The sequence below is a fragment of the Xyrauchen texanus genome, chromosome 25 (genome assembly GCF_025860055.1).
Source record: "Xyrauchen texanus isolate HMW12.3.18 chromosome 25, RBS_HiC_50CHRs, whole genome shotgun sequence".
Classification (NCBI taxonomy): domain Eukaryota; kingdom Metazoa; phylum Chordata; class Actinopteri; order Cypriniformes; family Catostomidae; genus Xyrauchen; species Xyrauchen texanus.
Window position 1 is genome coordinate 24,037,894 of NC_068300.1, and position 13,568 is coordinate 24,051,461.

Here is a 13,568-nt window from a genome sequence, read left to right on the forward strand (position 1 = left end):
CAGAAGAAAGAAAGTCATACATATCTGGGATGGCATGTATGGTGGTAACTGATGATATAATTTTCATTTTTGGGTACACGATCCCTTTATTATCTGAAACAAAAGTATTACTATCTAACAAAATGTTGCTTCTCAAATAAAGCTGTTTGTATATTTTTACTGCAAAACAAGACAAAAAAAAGCTGATTAAAATAAAAAATAAAATGTATTTGCTGTGCAATTTCTGTGTAAGTAAACAGGAGATTGTAGATTCAGTTAATGTCTTAACTTGAATACCTCAGGGAGGTGGAGGGAGGAGCACAGGAAGACAGGAGGGTTGGACTGTAGAAGACTGGACACAGACGATGGTGACACAGAGCCACGAGAAACTACATGTCTGTCAATGCCGAGAGAATGAGGTTACTTGATTCTTAACAAGGAGCCAGAAAACAGAGCTTATTTAACTTTTAGTAGCTCACTCAAGCCCACAGCAACAGTTGTTCTCTCTTCTGTTGCATAATGGCCACACTGATAATGTGTTTGTCTTGTTTTAAATGCATGGTCTATTTTCTTACTGTTTGAGAAATTTTGATAACAGAGTGCTTTGAAAATGATGTCGAATTGGCAGATGTTAGTGCTTATATTTGCACTCTGGACTCAAGTGGTCCCAAGTTTGGGTGCTGGGAATACTCGCTACCGCTACTATCACAGAAACTGCTACACCTGTTTCAATGGATATCATGGTTACAACACCGGACACCTGGGGCCAGGTGAGTGTTATTGGAATCACTGTGAATCGATTTTAACAGTCAAATGATTCCCTTTGTTTGAGCTGATGGCACAGAAATGTACTACAATATAACATAACTTTTTCTGCTATATAATAATGTTGAATCTTGTAAGCTTAATTTAACTGAGCTTCAGATTTGTGCAGTTTCAGTTTGTGGAGTTTTTGCTTTTGAGTGCCTCTTTACTGGAATGTGGTGGAACACATTACTGTAATGACTGTGTATTTGGAGAAGTTCTGGGAGAGAACTGATCCTGCTGTATGATTTGGTAATGTCTTGGCTGTTGCAAAGGGAGCTTCATTCAGCTCTCGTAATTCACCATGAAGGACTGGAGATGATAATGCCTTCATTCCACTGTGAACAAATGTCAGATTTGTAACAGGCCATCAAAACAAATAATATACTGGTAAGTTAGTGTTGGCCAAGTATTATATGGAATACTCATGTTTTTGTTTTCTCTTTTTGAAGTCTGCAATTAATTAAAATGATGTACTGATAATATTGATGGTTTTTGTCAGTCTTCACTATTAAGATAATATTTCATCTGTACTTTCAAAGTGACATGTTTTTCTATATTAAATAGTGACTTGCCTGCCTAAAGCGGGGTTGTATATAATCACCAAATTCAGAGCTGTGTTTATAGAGAGTCATTAGCTCTAAATTTAGGAGGCAGTGTTTCTAGGTCTTACAATTAGCTCTATGTGTTTGCTTTACCAAGGTATATTGGTAAAATATTGCCTCCCAGAATTTATTCATATTATTTTTGAAAAACCAAGACTACTTTTCAAGACTAAAATCATCTTTTTATATGCATTTCTCAGCTTTCTGTTTTTCATTTTGTGAAAACACTGTTTGCTTTGCACTTGAAGAATGATTTCTCTCTCCAATCTCCAATCCAATCTCTCTCTCTTTATATTTGCCCAGATTGGCACAGTCCAAAATCTCACTCATTGTGAGACTCACTCACTCAAATACAAATGTGTTGGTCTTTTATAGTTTTGTGAATTACTTTTAAGGGTAAACTTATTAAAGTACAATTACTAAGGGAAAAGTTTTTTTTTAACCACATAATAATAGAAAGATTAAATTATAAATTTTCTCCTCACACTTTACCTCATTTGTAATGGCAGTTTAAAAATAAGTCAGTAAAGCAAGTAAGGATTATATATTACATTTTGAATTGATTAGACATTCAAAATAAGATCAATGAAGGTGTTTCCTTAGAAATACACTTGACCTTTGACATGCAGTACTGAAATTAGGAAAATAGTGGTGGTTGGAATAGTGGTAAGAACTATTAAATCGCCCTTTCCTTGAAAGCTCAGATTCGCTCAACCAAATTTCAGACTCAATGTTATTAATACATTTAGTAATTGCAGCCTGCAGTTAGTTGCAAAAAAAAAAAAACATTGAGATCTTTTAGTGCGTATCAAAGAAGTTCAAATGTTAAATTTTATGACCTTAAACATGAAGAAATGGGATTCTTTGTATGTGTGTGTGTGTGTGTGTGTGTGTGTGTGTGCACGTGCGTGCGTGTGCACTTTAGGGTACTGCTCCTTTGCTCGGAATGGAAAGATTAAGGAGAAACATGTGTTGGATTAAAGAGATTCTGCTTGGCATAATCAGTCTGCAGTGACAGCGATGTCCATTATTGTTTATTCCTAAGAATTCCTCTTATCCTCTTTATTTATGCATATTGGAATAGCATTTTGCCTCTTGATCTGCTGTTTGATGTGCCCTCTTTTCTCCAACAATGTGGAAGACAGATCTAGATTTTGGCACCACAGAAACACATTTTTAAACCAAGCTTACCAGACAAACCAACCTTGACAATCTTCAGGTTGTCAAGAATTCATGATATTATGCTTGAATTTTACTGGGATCAAATATTGCATGAGTTTTAATGAGTTTCAATGGGGGACATTTTTGTCCTGAAGGTCCTGAGTGTAACTATTTTGTGTACACAGTGTATTATAGATGTCTTTTAGGAACTGAGGTTGAAATATCAAAATTCCCCCCAAAAAACATACCTTTGGCAAAATTTATGCTGTTGGCATTAACACAGCCAAAATGATCGAAAAAACTAAAATGAATAAGACAAAAATGTCCTGAAGGTTGCATAAGGTTTAAACAGATTAAAATCAACCAAAGGCATGAGATGGTGTCAATCAAGTGCTTTATTCAACACAACACAGAGACAACCCCATTACAATTGCATCAATATGACCTATTAAGCTAAATTAAGGTAAATAAAGTTTAGAATATCTTCTATCTTTACGTTATTCTATGGAACTACTGTGGGTGTGTTCTTTAATATGTAAAGAAACCTCTGATCTATATATATAGATCAGTGAAAGAAACACAAACCTCTAACTAAACATTATTTGAATATAAATGTATAGCTTATTAAGAAGAAATTTATTATTAACTAGTATACTGGATAATGTAGCAGGAAAATGTACAGTACTTCTAGTAAGTCATCAGTAGAAAAGAAGCCGTTTTTTTCACTGCAAAATATTTTCAACTTGTATCTGGACTTTAAAGGATTCAGATCTCTTTTTGTTAAATTTAGTTGTAAGACATTAGTCCACTTTTCATTCACACAGTTATTTTTTGGAACCCATTCAGCTTAAATATTGTTATAATTTGTAAACCATTGATAATAATAAATCTCAATCATGCACCTTTATCATTAAAACTATCTAGCTTTTATTTTAACATTTGAACTCTCCAGGAAGTCCTGTATGTGTGTGGCAAGTTCATAGTAGTTTAATTCGCTTCTTATTAAAATTCTTGAACTATTTAAAATACCGAACCATTTATTCGTGTTTAGCACTCAAATATTGCACACGTGAAGGCTAAAAATAGCTGCAAGTGCTAGTGGTTTGCGTGCTTATGTGTGTGTGTGTGTCAACAGAGCAGCGCCATTCACTAACTCACTGGTGCTGCACGTACATACTATATATATACCTTTTACTTATTATATTTACTTACACAGCCTTTTGCGATTTGCAGAGCTATCACACGTCTTCAAGTGGCTTTGAATAAAATGCACGAGTCATATTAACTGCTTTAATGGTGTTTTTATGGTTCTTTTATGTCATTTTTTAAGCTTGACAGTAACGAACATGTACACAGTACATGTACACACAGTATCGGATTTGGATCGGGCTGGTCGGAATGATACCCGATTCATCTAGAACTTCAGTATTGGAGCCAATACTGATCCAGGTATCAGATCGGTGATTCCCTAATATTCACAATGAAATTAGGCACAGAATAGAGGTCCACTCTGTTTCTCCAAGGTCCACTCATTTGGAGATTTCTGGCCTTACCCCATTAAAGAGTGTCAATTGCACTATGGATTCCATTCATGATATCAAGCCAGACCTTTACAAAACATCTAAGCAAAGGTTGGTGATTTCACCCCAGTATTCCAATTGAATACTCAAGGTTATCATGATAAGAAGCAGTTGGTTTTTTTAACATGAGGAGCCCAGCTCACAACCAGAGATGGTTTGGCTGAAAATGTTTGGGAACACATATGTCTTTGATTTTACCTTCTGAGTCAGAGTTCCAGCTTCACCTATACTGACAGTACTTTGAGGGCCAAACAGCCCTCGATATATGTTGAAGTGGTTGAAAAGTGGGTTTCCTTAATACCTGGTGTACATATTGTCCTCAATGCTGATGCAACTCAGCACCTCATTAAAGCGCAGTTAGATATTTTCCTGTTTGCTATGTGATGAATTGCAGAGAAAACTATAGAAAGTGATTGTAGAGGGCCCATGGGACGTTGTTGGCTCTGCAGCTGGTCTCCCCTGTGAATTACTGCATTTCAAGTATTGTTTGAAATCTCGCTGTTTATTTACACCCTGCAGTTGAGGATGGACAACAGTTATTCCTCTTTCTGTGCTGCCCAGCACTGTGTTGTGTGCAGCACTTGTACAGCACTTGTATAATTAAGATTCCTCCAGACTCTCTTGGTGGACAGGTGGTCTCGATTACCTTCACACACCAGGTTTTTTCTTTTCTTTTTTTCTGTGTGACTGGTCTGATTTAGCTCTAATCCCATGTTGTGATGAACTGAACTAAAAAATAAAACTTAAACGATTCAGTGAACAATCATAATTTGACTTGAGAATAATAATTGAAAATTACTTGAATCTTTGTAAAGTAGACCTTTTTCTATAGGGATATGCAAAACTCTATATTATAATAAAATAGTCAGTGGGTTGTTGGAAGGACCAGTTGACTAGTGTCATATCACACTGTGGCAGGGCGGAGGGCGGGGCCGGGTCGTGATTATACACACCCGGTTCTTTATCAGACTAATCAAGCCTCCGAGAGGGATAAAGGCCGACTGCGGTCCGTCAACTATCTCTCTCTCCCGCACAATCCTTCGCAAGTCTGCCTTTATCCCTCTCGGAGGCTTGATTAGTCTGATAAAGAACCGGGTGTGTATGATCATGACCCGGCCCCGCCCTCCGCCCTGCCACACACACGTACACCACATCAATCAGACACATTTTGGAGAGTTCACATAAGATTCACTATTGCGCTCAAAAACAGTTTGACAAAGCACAGCAGATTGGAACACAATGTCTGAAGCCACATTTTTAAATGTTTTAAAAAGCTATTTTTAACTTGAAAAAAAAAAAACAATGCTCATGATGGAATGCTAAAACAGCATGAAACACAGTGTAAAAGCTGAAGACATCTATCTATTTACATTGACCAACATTGAAAAAAATAGTGAAGATTTTCCAGCCCTTCAATAGGGTGACTGATAGAAATTCAGCAAATGATTAAGCTAAATATCAATAACCTTTTTTGCACATAGTCCTCACAAAGAAAACCTACACTTATGGCTTATACATAATAACAGGAACATTGCTCACTTCCAGCGATATGAAATCAGTCAGTAATTGTCTTGAAATGTATTACTGTCTTGAATTTTTCACACAAGCCGTGTTTTGGTGGCTGTAGCTTCGATTTGAAAGGCTATGAATATAGAGACGTGGCTTCTCTGAGATAATTTATTGTGCTGAGAGTCTAACAGCATATTACAGCACAACATGTTATCAACACGCTAAAACCCTCTCCAAGAAGTTATGTCTCTTAATTATTTTTATGTAAAATTTTTAAAGGGGTCATGACATACAGTACTCTTCTTTTATAAGGTCCGCTTATAATGTAAGTAACATTTTTTGCTAACATACCCCCACCCTTTAATCCACGTCTTCATAAGGGATACGATCGCTTTGGCTGAGAAACCAAAGTTTAAGTCCTAAAGTCCTTAACACATCGCTCCACATCACTGCCAGGTGAAATAATACAGTATGTATTAGGCCGATGTAAAATATTATATATTGTAATAGAACATTGAAATCTTTTCTTAGAGTCGACTGTTACTACCTACGTTGCTTATTATTGTCCCTGTTAAATTAATAAATATACATTTGTATTATTAATTTATTTTATTTGCACCACTTTTTTTTATTACTTTGATCAATTTTTTAAATGCACTAGATACTTCAAATGCTGATCCTTAATAAAATATTAAATTTAAAGCAAATTAACTGGGCTTGATAATCACCACCCCCAATGTCATCTGGTCTTTCACACATTGCTTCCTTGCAGTCGTGCTGTCACAGCACCTCCCATGAATGGGTGAATGATATGAAATTAACCTTTGGTGAAGCCGGCTCTAAGCACTCTGAAGCTGGTGTTGAGAGTATAGCTAAGAGGATTGGTAGTTCTCCTTCCTTCACCACTGCCGGTTCTGAGCTCTCTGAGCCTTCTAGTTCTTGTGTGGAGGACTCCTCTGGTGTTGGTGCGGAGAGCTCCTCTTGCGGGTTCCTCTGGTTCTTGTTTGGAGGACTCCTTTATGGAGAGCATTAGAGGGATTTTTGACCAGCTACTTACTTACACATCCAACTGCTAAAAGTTTCTCTGGCTCAATAGCAAATATATTTAAATATATGTGCATCATTTGTACCGTAATAACTCTGTAATAACTCTTGCTTACAGAATATTGGCCACAGATGTTATGCTCTAAACTGCAGTGGTGGAAGAATACCCTTTCATAATCTTAAGAATAATATAGAGTTACCCCCCCCAAATAAATATGATTTAAAAGACAAAGAGACAAAATATTTTCCCATGACTCTGGGTCCAATACTCACTATCTTTGTTGGAAAAGATACAGTATGTGAAACTATTGGATATGTTTAAATACTTTCTCTTATCCCATCTTGGTATATGCGAAGACAACTATAAGTAAGCCATTTGCATGCTAATTTCCCTGAAAATTATAAAGAGTTTAACTTGGTGGCACTTTCAAAACATTGCTATGTTTGTTTGAGCATACTGACCAGCCCAACACAGCAACGTTGACTCAACCAATGCTGTGAGTTTGGGACAGCAACTATCTGTTATACAACAAAGGAAGACTTGTTGGACAATAACTTGCAATTTCATAATTGCTCCAGTTAAGTGTTGTTCACATTTAAATCTAAAGATAATAAATTTAAATTTAAAGAAAAAAGAAAGTCATATGGGTTTGGAACCACATAATAATGATAGAAACTCATAAAAGTCATAATTTTCATTATTGGGTGAACTATTCCTTTAAGGCAAATGTGAATGTTTTGACCTTTTAAGGTGCACTGAAAAAAAATGTATCTAATGTTTCAAATCGTCAAAATTGATCATCCTAATATCTCACTTTTTCCTGATCCACTTTTTCCTTAGCTGTGGGAAAGAACTCAGTGCCTGCAATTAAATTAAGTGCTGTGTACAGGCAACACTACTTCAAAGGTCAGGCTGACTGCAAGACTCATGTCTGGCATGAGCTATGAGTAGCCAAGAAAGGTCAAACTAGATAAAAGACAAAGAGGTTATTCATGGATAGAGCTGCTGATTGCACATTTTCACTATTTTGATGCATCCACCACATAAGTGAAAACTCTTTAAAAGTTCAAGTAAAACAGTTGTAAAATTGTGCTGACTGAAACTGATTTGATAAGCATTTTTGGCCACTACGTAATTCCCATATGTGTAAATTTTTTTTTTTAATAACTTTACACTTACTCTAAAATGTGGCAATAATGAACAATAGGTTAGTCCAAACATTTGACTGGTTGTCTAGGCATTTACCAAAGTTTGATCTCATATCTTTTTTTTATCATTTTCCTCTACAGATGTTGATGAGTGCCAGGTACACAACGGAGGCTGCCAGCATAGGTGTGTGAACACCAGAGATTCTTTCTTCTGCGAGTGCAACCCAGGGTTCCGTCTCCATGTTGATGCCCGCACCTGCATAGGTGAGTCATACAAGGGTCACGTAACAGACTGGCCTACGTCCAAGGCTTTAGAGACGTTAATCATCACAGGCTAAGAAAAGTTTGTTTCACAAAATGGGTTTTTCTTCAAAGCAAGCAGGGTTCTTTGCTTTCAGCTTTGAGAATGAGTGGGAATCAAAGAACCTCTTGTTTTCTTAATAGTGGAATATTTGCTACTGTTCTGTACTGTACAGGGCTTGTCATGGTGATTTTGTGATGGACCTATGAAATAGACCAGTGTCTCTGTCTATAGGACTCAACTGTTCTCTTGCCTGGGCCTGTTCCCTATCAAACCATCACGTCCATCCATTCAAAGGTGTCTGTGCTGTAGAAGGTGTCAGTTGAAACCCAACAATTGTGTTTTCAAAGGAAATCTTTGTGGGAATAAAGAATACTTGCTCACATAACAATTAAGCTCATGATCTCTTGATATAGGGGTTTACAATTTTGTTGGTTAAATTGGATTATAATTCTTAGATCTTGATTTAGATCTTATTCTATTACAGAATGTGCACTGTACTTCATCTTTCTAGCTGAAAAAGTCTTTCATTTGGGCTCAGTTACCTGACAATGTTAGATTCTTCTACCTTCCTTGAAGTATGGTTATGATCTTGTGGTTTCCTGTATGTGTTATTCATGTAAAATGTTTAATTAGGATACTCTGAGATTTTCCACCTTACTTCCAAACTCTTTGTACTCCATGTTTAATGAGATGGCATCAGTTTATTACACAAATTGGCCACAAATAATATTTGGACATTAAAGCTGAAATGTACAGGATGAATGTCACTGCATTAAATAAAGTATAAAATATTTCACATAAAGACAGTGTTAAAATTATGTTTAAATGATAAAACCTTAGATACACTATTTAAAAGTAAGTTATGTCTGAGAAAATGTCTAGTTTCCTTTGTTTGCAGATAGCACTTGGTTTGACATGTATCAATGCAGTGAAATCTATATTTTTTAAGTGTGGGTTTGTCACGAACCCCGCTCCCTCGCTCCGCCCCCTCGAGCTTCCACGCTCGTTCCGCCCCCTCGAGCTCGCACACTCTTTTTGCTCGCTCGTGCCCTCACGCCCACTTTGCTCCTACTCGCTCACATGCTCGTAGGCAATCTCCCTTCCTCGAGTTTCTCTCGCGTTTCCAATCCCCCAGAACATTATGACCACCTGCACTCGCGTCATCTGCACTCCTGCACATTAGTTTCACCTGCACTCATCTCATCACCTGTCATGGTTTACACCTGCACTTGCCCCTATATACACTCACCTAAAGGATTATTAGGAACACCTGTTCAATTTCTCATTAATGCAATTATCTAATCAACCAATCACATGGCAGTTGCTTCAATGCATTTAGGGGTGTGGTCCTGGTCAAGACAATCTCCTGAACTCCAAACTGAATGTCAGAATGGGAAAGAAAGGTGATTTAAGCAATTTTGAGCGTGGCATGGTTGTTGGTGCCAGATGGGCCGGTCTGAGTATTTCACAATCTGCTCAGTTACTGGGATTTTCACGCACAACCATTTCTAGGGTTTACAAAGAATGGTGTGAAAAGGGAAAAACATCCAGTATGCGGCAGTCCTGTCTTGTTGATGCTAGAGGTCAGAGGAGAATGGGCCGACTGATTCAAGCTGATAGAAGATCAACTTTGCCTGAAATAACCACTCGTTACAACCGAGGTATGCAGCAAAGCATTTGTGAAGACACAACACGCACAACCTTGAGGCGGATGGGCTACAACAGCAGAAGACCCCACCGGGTACCACTCATCTCCATTACAAATAGGAAAAAGAGGCTACAATTTGCAAAAGCTCACCAAAATTGGACAGTTGAAGACTGGAAAAATGTTGCCTGGTCTGATGAGTCTCGATTTCTGTTGAGACATTCAGATGGTAGAGTCAGAATTTGGCGTAAACAGAATGAGAACATGGATCCATTATGCCTTGTTACCACTGTGCAGACTGGTGGTGGTGGTGTAATGGTGTGGGGGATGTTTTCTTGGCACACTTTAGGCCCCTTAGTGCCAATTGGGCATCGTTTAAATGCCACGGCCTACCTGAGCATTGTTTCTGACCATGTCCATCCCTTTATGGCCCCCATGTACCCATCCTCTGATGGCTACTTCCAGCAGGATAATGCACCATGTCACAAAGCTCGAATCATTTCAAATTGGTTTCTTGAACATGACAATGAGTTCACTGTACTAAAATGGCCCCAACAGTCACCAGATCTCAACCCAATAGAGCATCTTTGGGATGTGGTGGAACGGGAGCTTCGTGCCCTGGATGTGCATCCCACAAATCTCCATCAACTGCAAGATGCTATCCTATCAATATGGGCCAACATTTCTAAAGAATGCTTTCAGCACCTTGTTGAATCAATGCCACGTAGAATTAAGGCAGTTCTGAAGGCGAAAGGGGTCAAACACAATATTAGTATGGTGCTCCTAATAATCCTTTAGGTGAGTGTATATCACTACCCTTTCGTCTCACGGTTGTTGGTTATTGTATTTAGTTTCCCGTGTCTTTGCCCCCCGCTAGTCTCGTCTAGTTTTGACCTCCTCTCGTTCACCTCTTAGCTTGCCAGCTCCCCTTGGTCCCCTGTCTTTTGCTCCCACTTGTTATTCTTATTCTGATTACCCCGGCTTTGACCCCCTACGCTCTCGTTGACCACTCTCTCCTGGATTTGCCCCTTTACCCTATCTTGATTCCCCGGCTTCGATTTAACGCTCACCCTGACCATTCTTCACTGGATTTGCCCTGTTTTTGTACTGTTGCCTGCTTTGTTGGAATAAAGCAGTTTTCTCCGACATTGTGACTGTCTCGTCTTGTGTTTGTGTGTGCGGGTTACAAAATAACCAACCACACCGAAGACAGTCACAATGCGTCGCGCTGAGGATTTGTGCAGCTCACTAGAGTGGAGGAACACGTCACATTCAGCGCGAGGAGCTACGGTGTGGAAACTTGACCAAGCGCTCGCGGCCCAGAGGCAGCAGGTATCTTCTATGTCTGAAATTTTTCACCCTGTTTCACCTGTGTCTGCCCCTGAGCCCGTTGATGCTTTCCGCGAGCGCCGTATGCTCTCCATCCCTGGAGAGGTTTTATGGCTCGTCGGATGCGAACCAAGGGTTTTCCGTGCAAGGCAGTGGTTATGTAACTCATAACCCCGTCCTTGACATTATGGAGCCAGCGGCCCGACTCTTGGGTTTGCGCCAGGGGAGCCAACCCTTGGAGGCTTATATTATGGATTTTTGTGCCCTGGTGTACCAGGTGAATTTTGATGAGGTGGCTCTGAAAGACATTTTTCAATTTGGACTGAATGAGCCAGCCTCATCATTCATGCCTGGTGGTCACTGCTCTCTCAACCTGGCTCAGTTTATTGACCTCGCCCTACTGTACGCTGGTTCCTCGTTTACTGTGGGGGAGGCAGAAACTGAACAAGCGTTCCATACCACGGCCCCCGTCTTGAAGCCTACCACTGCCCCAGTCTTGAAGCCTGTCACGGCCACCGTCTTGAAGCCTGTCACGGCCCCCGTCTTGAAGCCTGTCACGGCCCTAGTCCCGAAGCCTGACAAGGCCCTAGTCCCGAAGCCTGTCACGGCCCTAGTCCCGAAGCCTGACACGGCCCCAGTCCCGAAGCCTGACACGGCCCCAGTCCCGAAGCCTGACACGGCCCTAGCCCCGAAGCCTGACACGGCCCTAGCCCCGAGGCCTGTCACGGCCCCAGTCCCGAAGCCTGTCACGGCCCCAGTCTCGAAGCCTGGCACGGCCAGCGAGTCAACGCCCATGCCTGCCACGGCCAGAGAGTCAGCGCCCATGCCCGCCACGGCCAACGAGCCAGCGCCCATGCCCGCCACGGTCGGCGAGCCAGCGCCTGTAGCCTCGACCGTCCCCATGGCCACGTCCCCTGTTGGCTGAGGACGCAAGAGAAGGAAGAGGGCCCCTTCTCCCCAGTCTCGTCTTGTGCTCAAGACCGCAGAGGTTCCCTCAGAGTCTTCCACAGCTCTACCGACCTCTGCTCCGCCCCCAGAGTCTTCCACGGCTCTGCCGGGTTCTGCTCCGCCCCAGAGTCTTCCACGGCTCTGCCGGGTTCTGCTCCGCCCCCAGAGTCTTCCACGGCTCTGCCAGGTTCTGCTCCGCCCCCAGAGTCTTCCACGGCTCTGCCGGGTTCTGCTCCGCCCCCAGAGTCTTCCACGGCTCTGCCGGGTTCTGCTCTGCCCCCAGAGTCTTCCACGGCTCTGCCGGGTTCTGCTCCGCCCCCAGAGTCTTCCACGGCTCTGCCGGCCTCTGCTCCGCCCCAGAGTCTTCCACGGCTCTGCCAGCCTCTGCTCGCCCCTCAGAGCCCTCGCGGCCTCCGCCTCTCGAGTCTCCCAAGGCTCCTCCTCTCAAGCCTCCCAGGGCTCCTCCTCTCAAGCCTCCTAAGGCTCCTCCTCTCGAGCCTCCCAGAGCGCCGCCTCTCAGGGCTTCTCCTCCCGAGTCTTTCAAGGCTCCTCCTCCCAAGCCTCCCAGGGCTCCTCTTCTCGAGCCTCTCAGGGCTTCTCCTCTTGAGTCTTTCAGGGCTCCCCCTCCCAAGCCTCTCAGGGCTTCTCCTCTTGAGTCTTTCAGGGCTCCCCCTCCCAAGCCTCTCAGGGCTTCTCCTCTTGAGTCTTTCAGGGCTCCCCCTCCCAAGCCTCTCAGGGCTTCTCCTCTCGAGTCTCTCAGGGCTCCTCCCCCATCAAGCCTCTCAGGGCTCCGTCCCTCGAATCTTTCAGGGCTCCTCCTCCCCTCGAGCCTCTCAGGGCTCCGTCCCTCAAGTCTTTCATGGCTCCACCCCTCGAGCCTCTCAGGGCTCCGTCCCTCGAGTCTTTCATGGCTCCACCCCTTAAGCCTCTCACGGCTTCGCATCTCGAGTCTCTCAGGGCTCCTCCTCCCCTCGAGCCTCTCAGGGCTCCGTCCCTCGAGTCTTTCATGGCTCCACCCCTCAAGCCTCTCACGGCTTCACCTCTCCGAGTCTCTCAGGGCTCCTCCCCTCTCAAGCCTCTCAGGGCTTCCCCTCTCGAGTCTCTCAGGGCTCCTCCTCCCCTCAAGCCTCTCAGGGCTTCTCCTCTCCGAGTCTTTCAGGGCTCCACCCCTTCCAAGCCTCTCAGGGCTTCGTCTCTCGAGTCTTCCAGGGCCCCACCTCTAGAGCCTCTCGAGTCTTCCACGACCTTTTTCCCCGAGCCTCTCACGGCTCTACTCCCAGAGACTCCAGAGCTTCCTAGGGCTCCGCCTCCCGAGCCTCCTAGGGCTCCGCCTCCCGAGCCTCCCATGGCTCCACCTCCCAAGCCCCTCACGGCTCTGCTCCCAAAGACTCCAGAGCTTTCTATGGCTCCGCCTCTCGGGCCTCCTACGGCTCTACCCCCCGAGACTACAGAGCCTGCCAGGTCGTCGCCTCGGGGACCTCCCACGGCGCCACCTCCATTGGCTCCACCTC

General features: G+C 42.8%; 1 protein-coding gene across 2 annotated transcripts in view; it reads left to right on the forward strand.

The window, feature by feature from the left end:
• Nucleotides 1–357: 357 nt before the first annotated feature.
• Nucleotides 358–13,568, forward strand: part of megf6a (multiple EGF-like-domains 6a) — a 75,328-nt gene continuing 62,117 nt past the window's right edge. For both annotated transcript variants that reach the window (XM_052091248.1, XM_052091249.1), the window contains exons 1-2: nucleotides 358–749; nucleotides 7,973–8,095. In XM_052091248.1, the coding sequence (XP_051947208.1) occupies nucleotides 590–749; nucleotides 7,973–8,095 (283 nt within the window). In that variant the 5' untranslated portion in view covers nucleotides 358–589. The remainder of the gene's footprint in view (nucleotides 750–7,972; nucleotides 8,096–13,568) is intronic.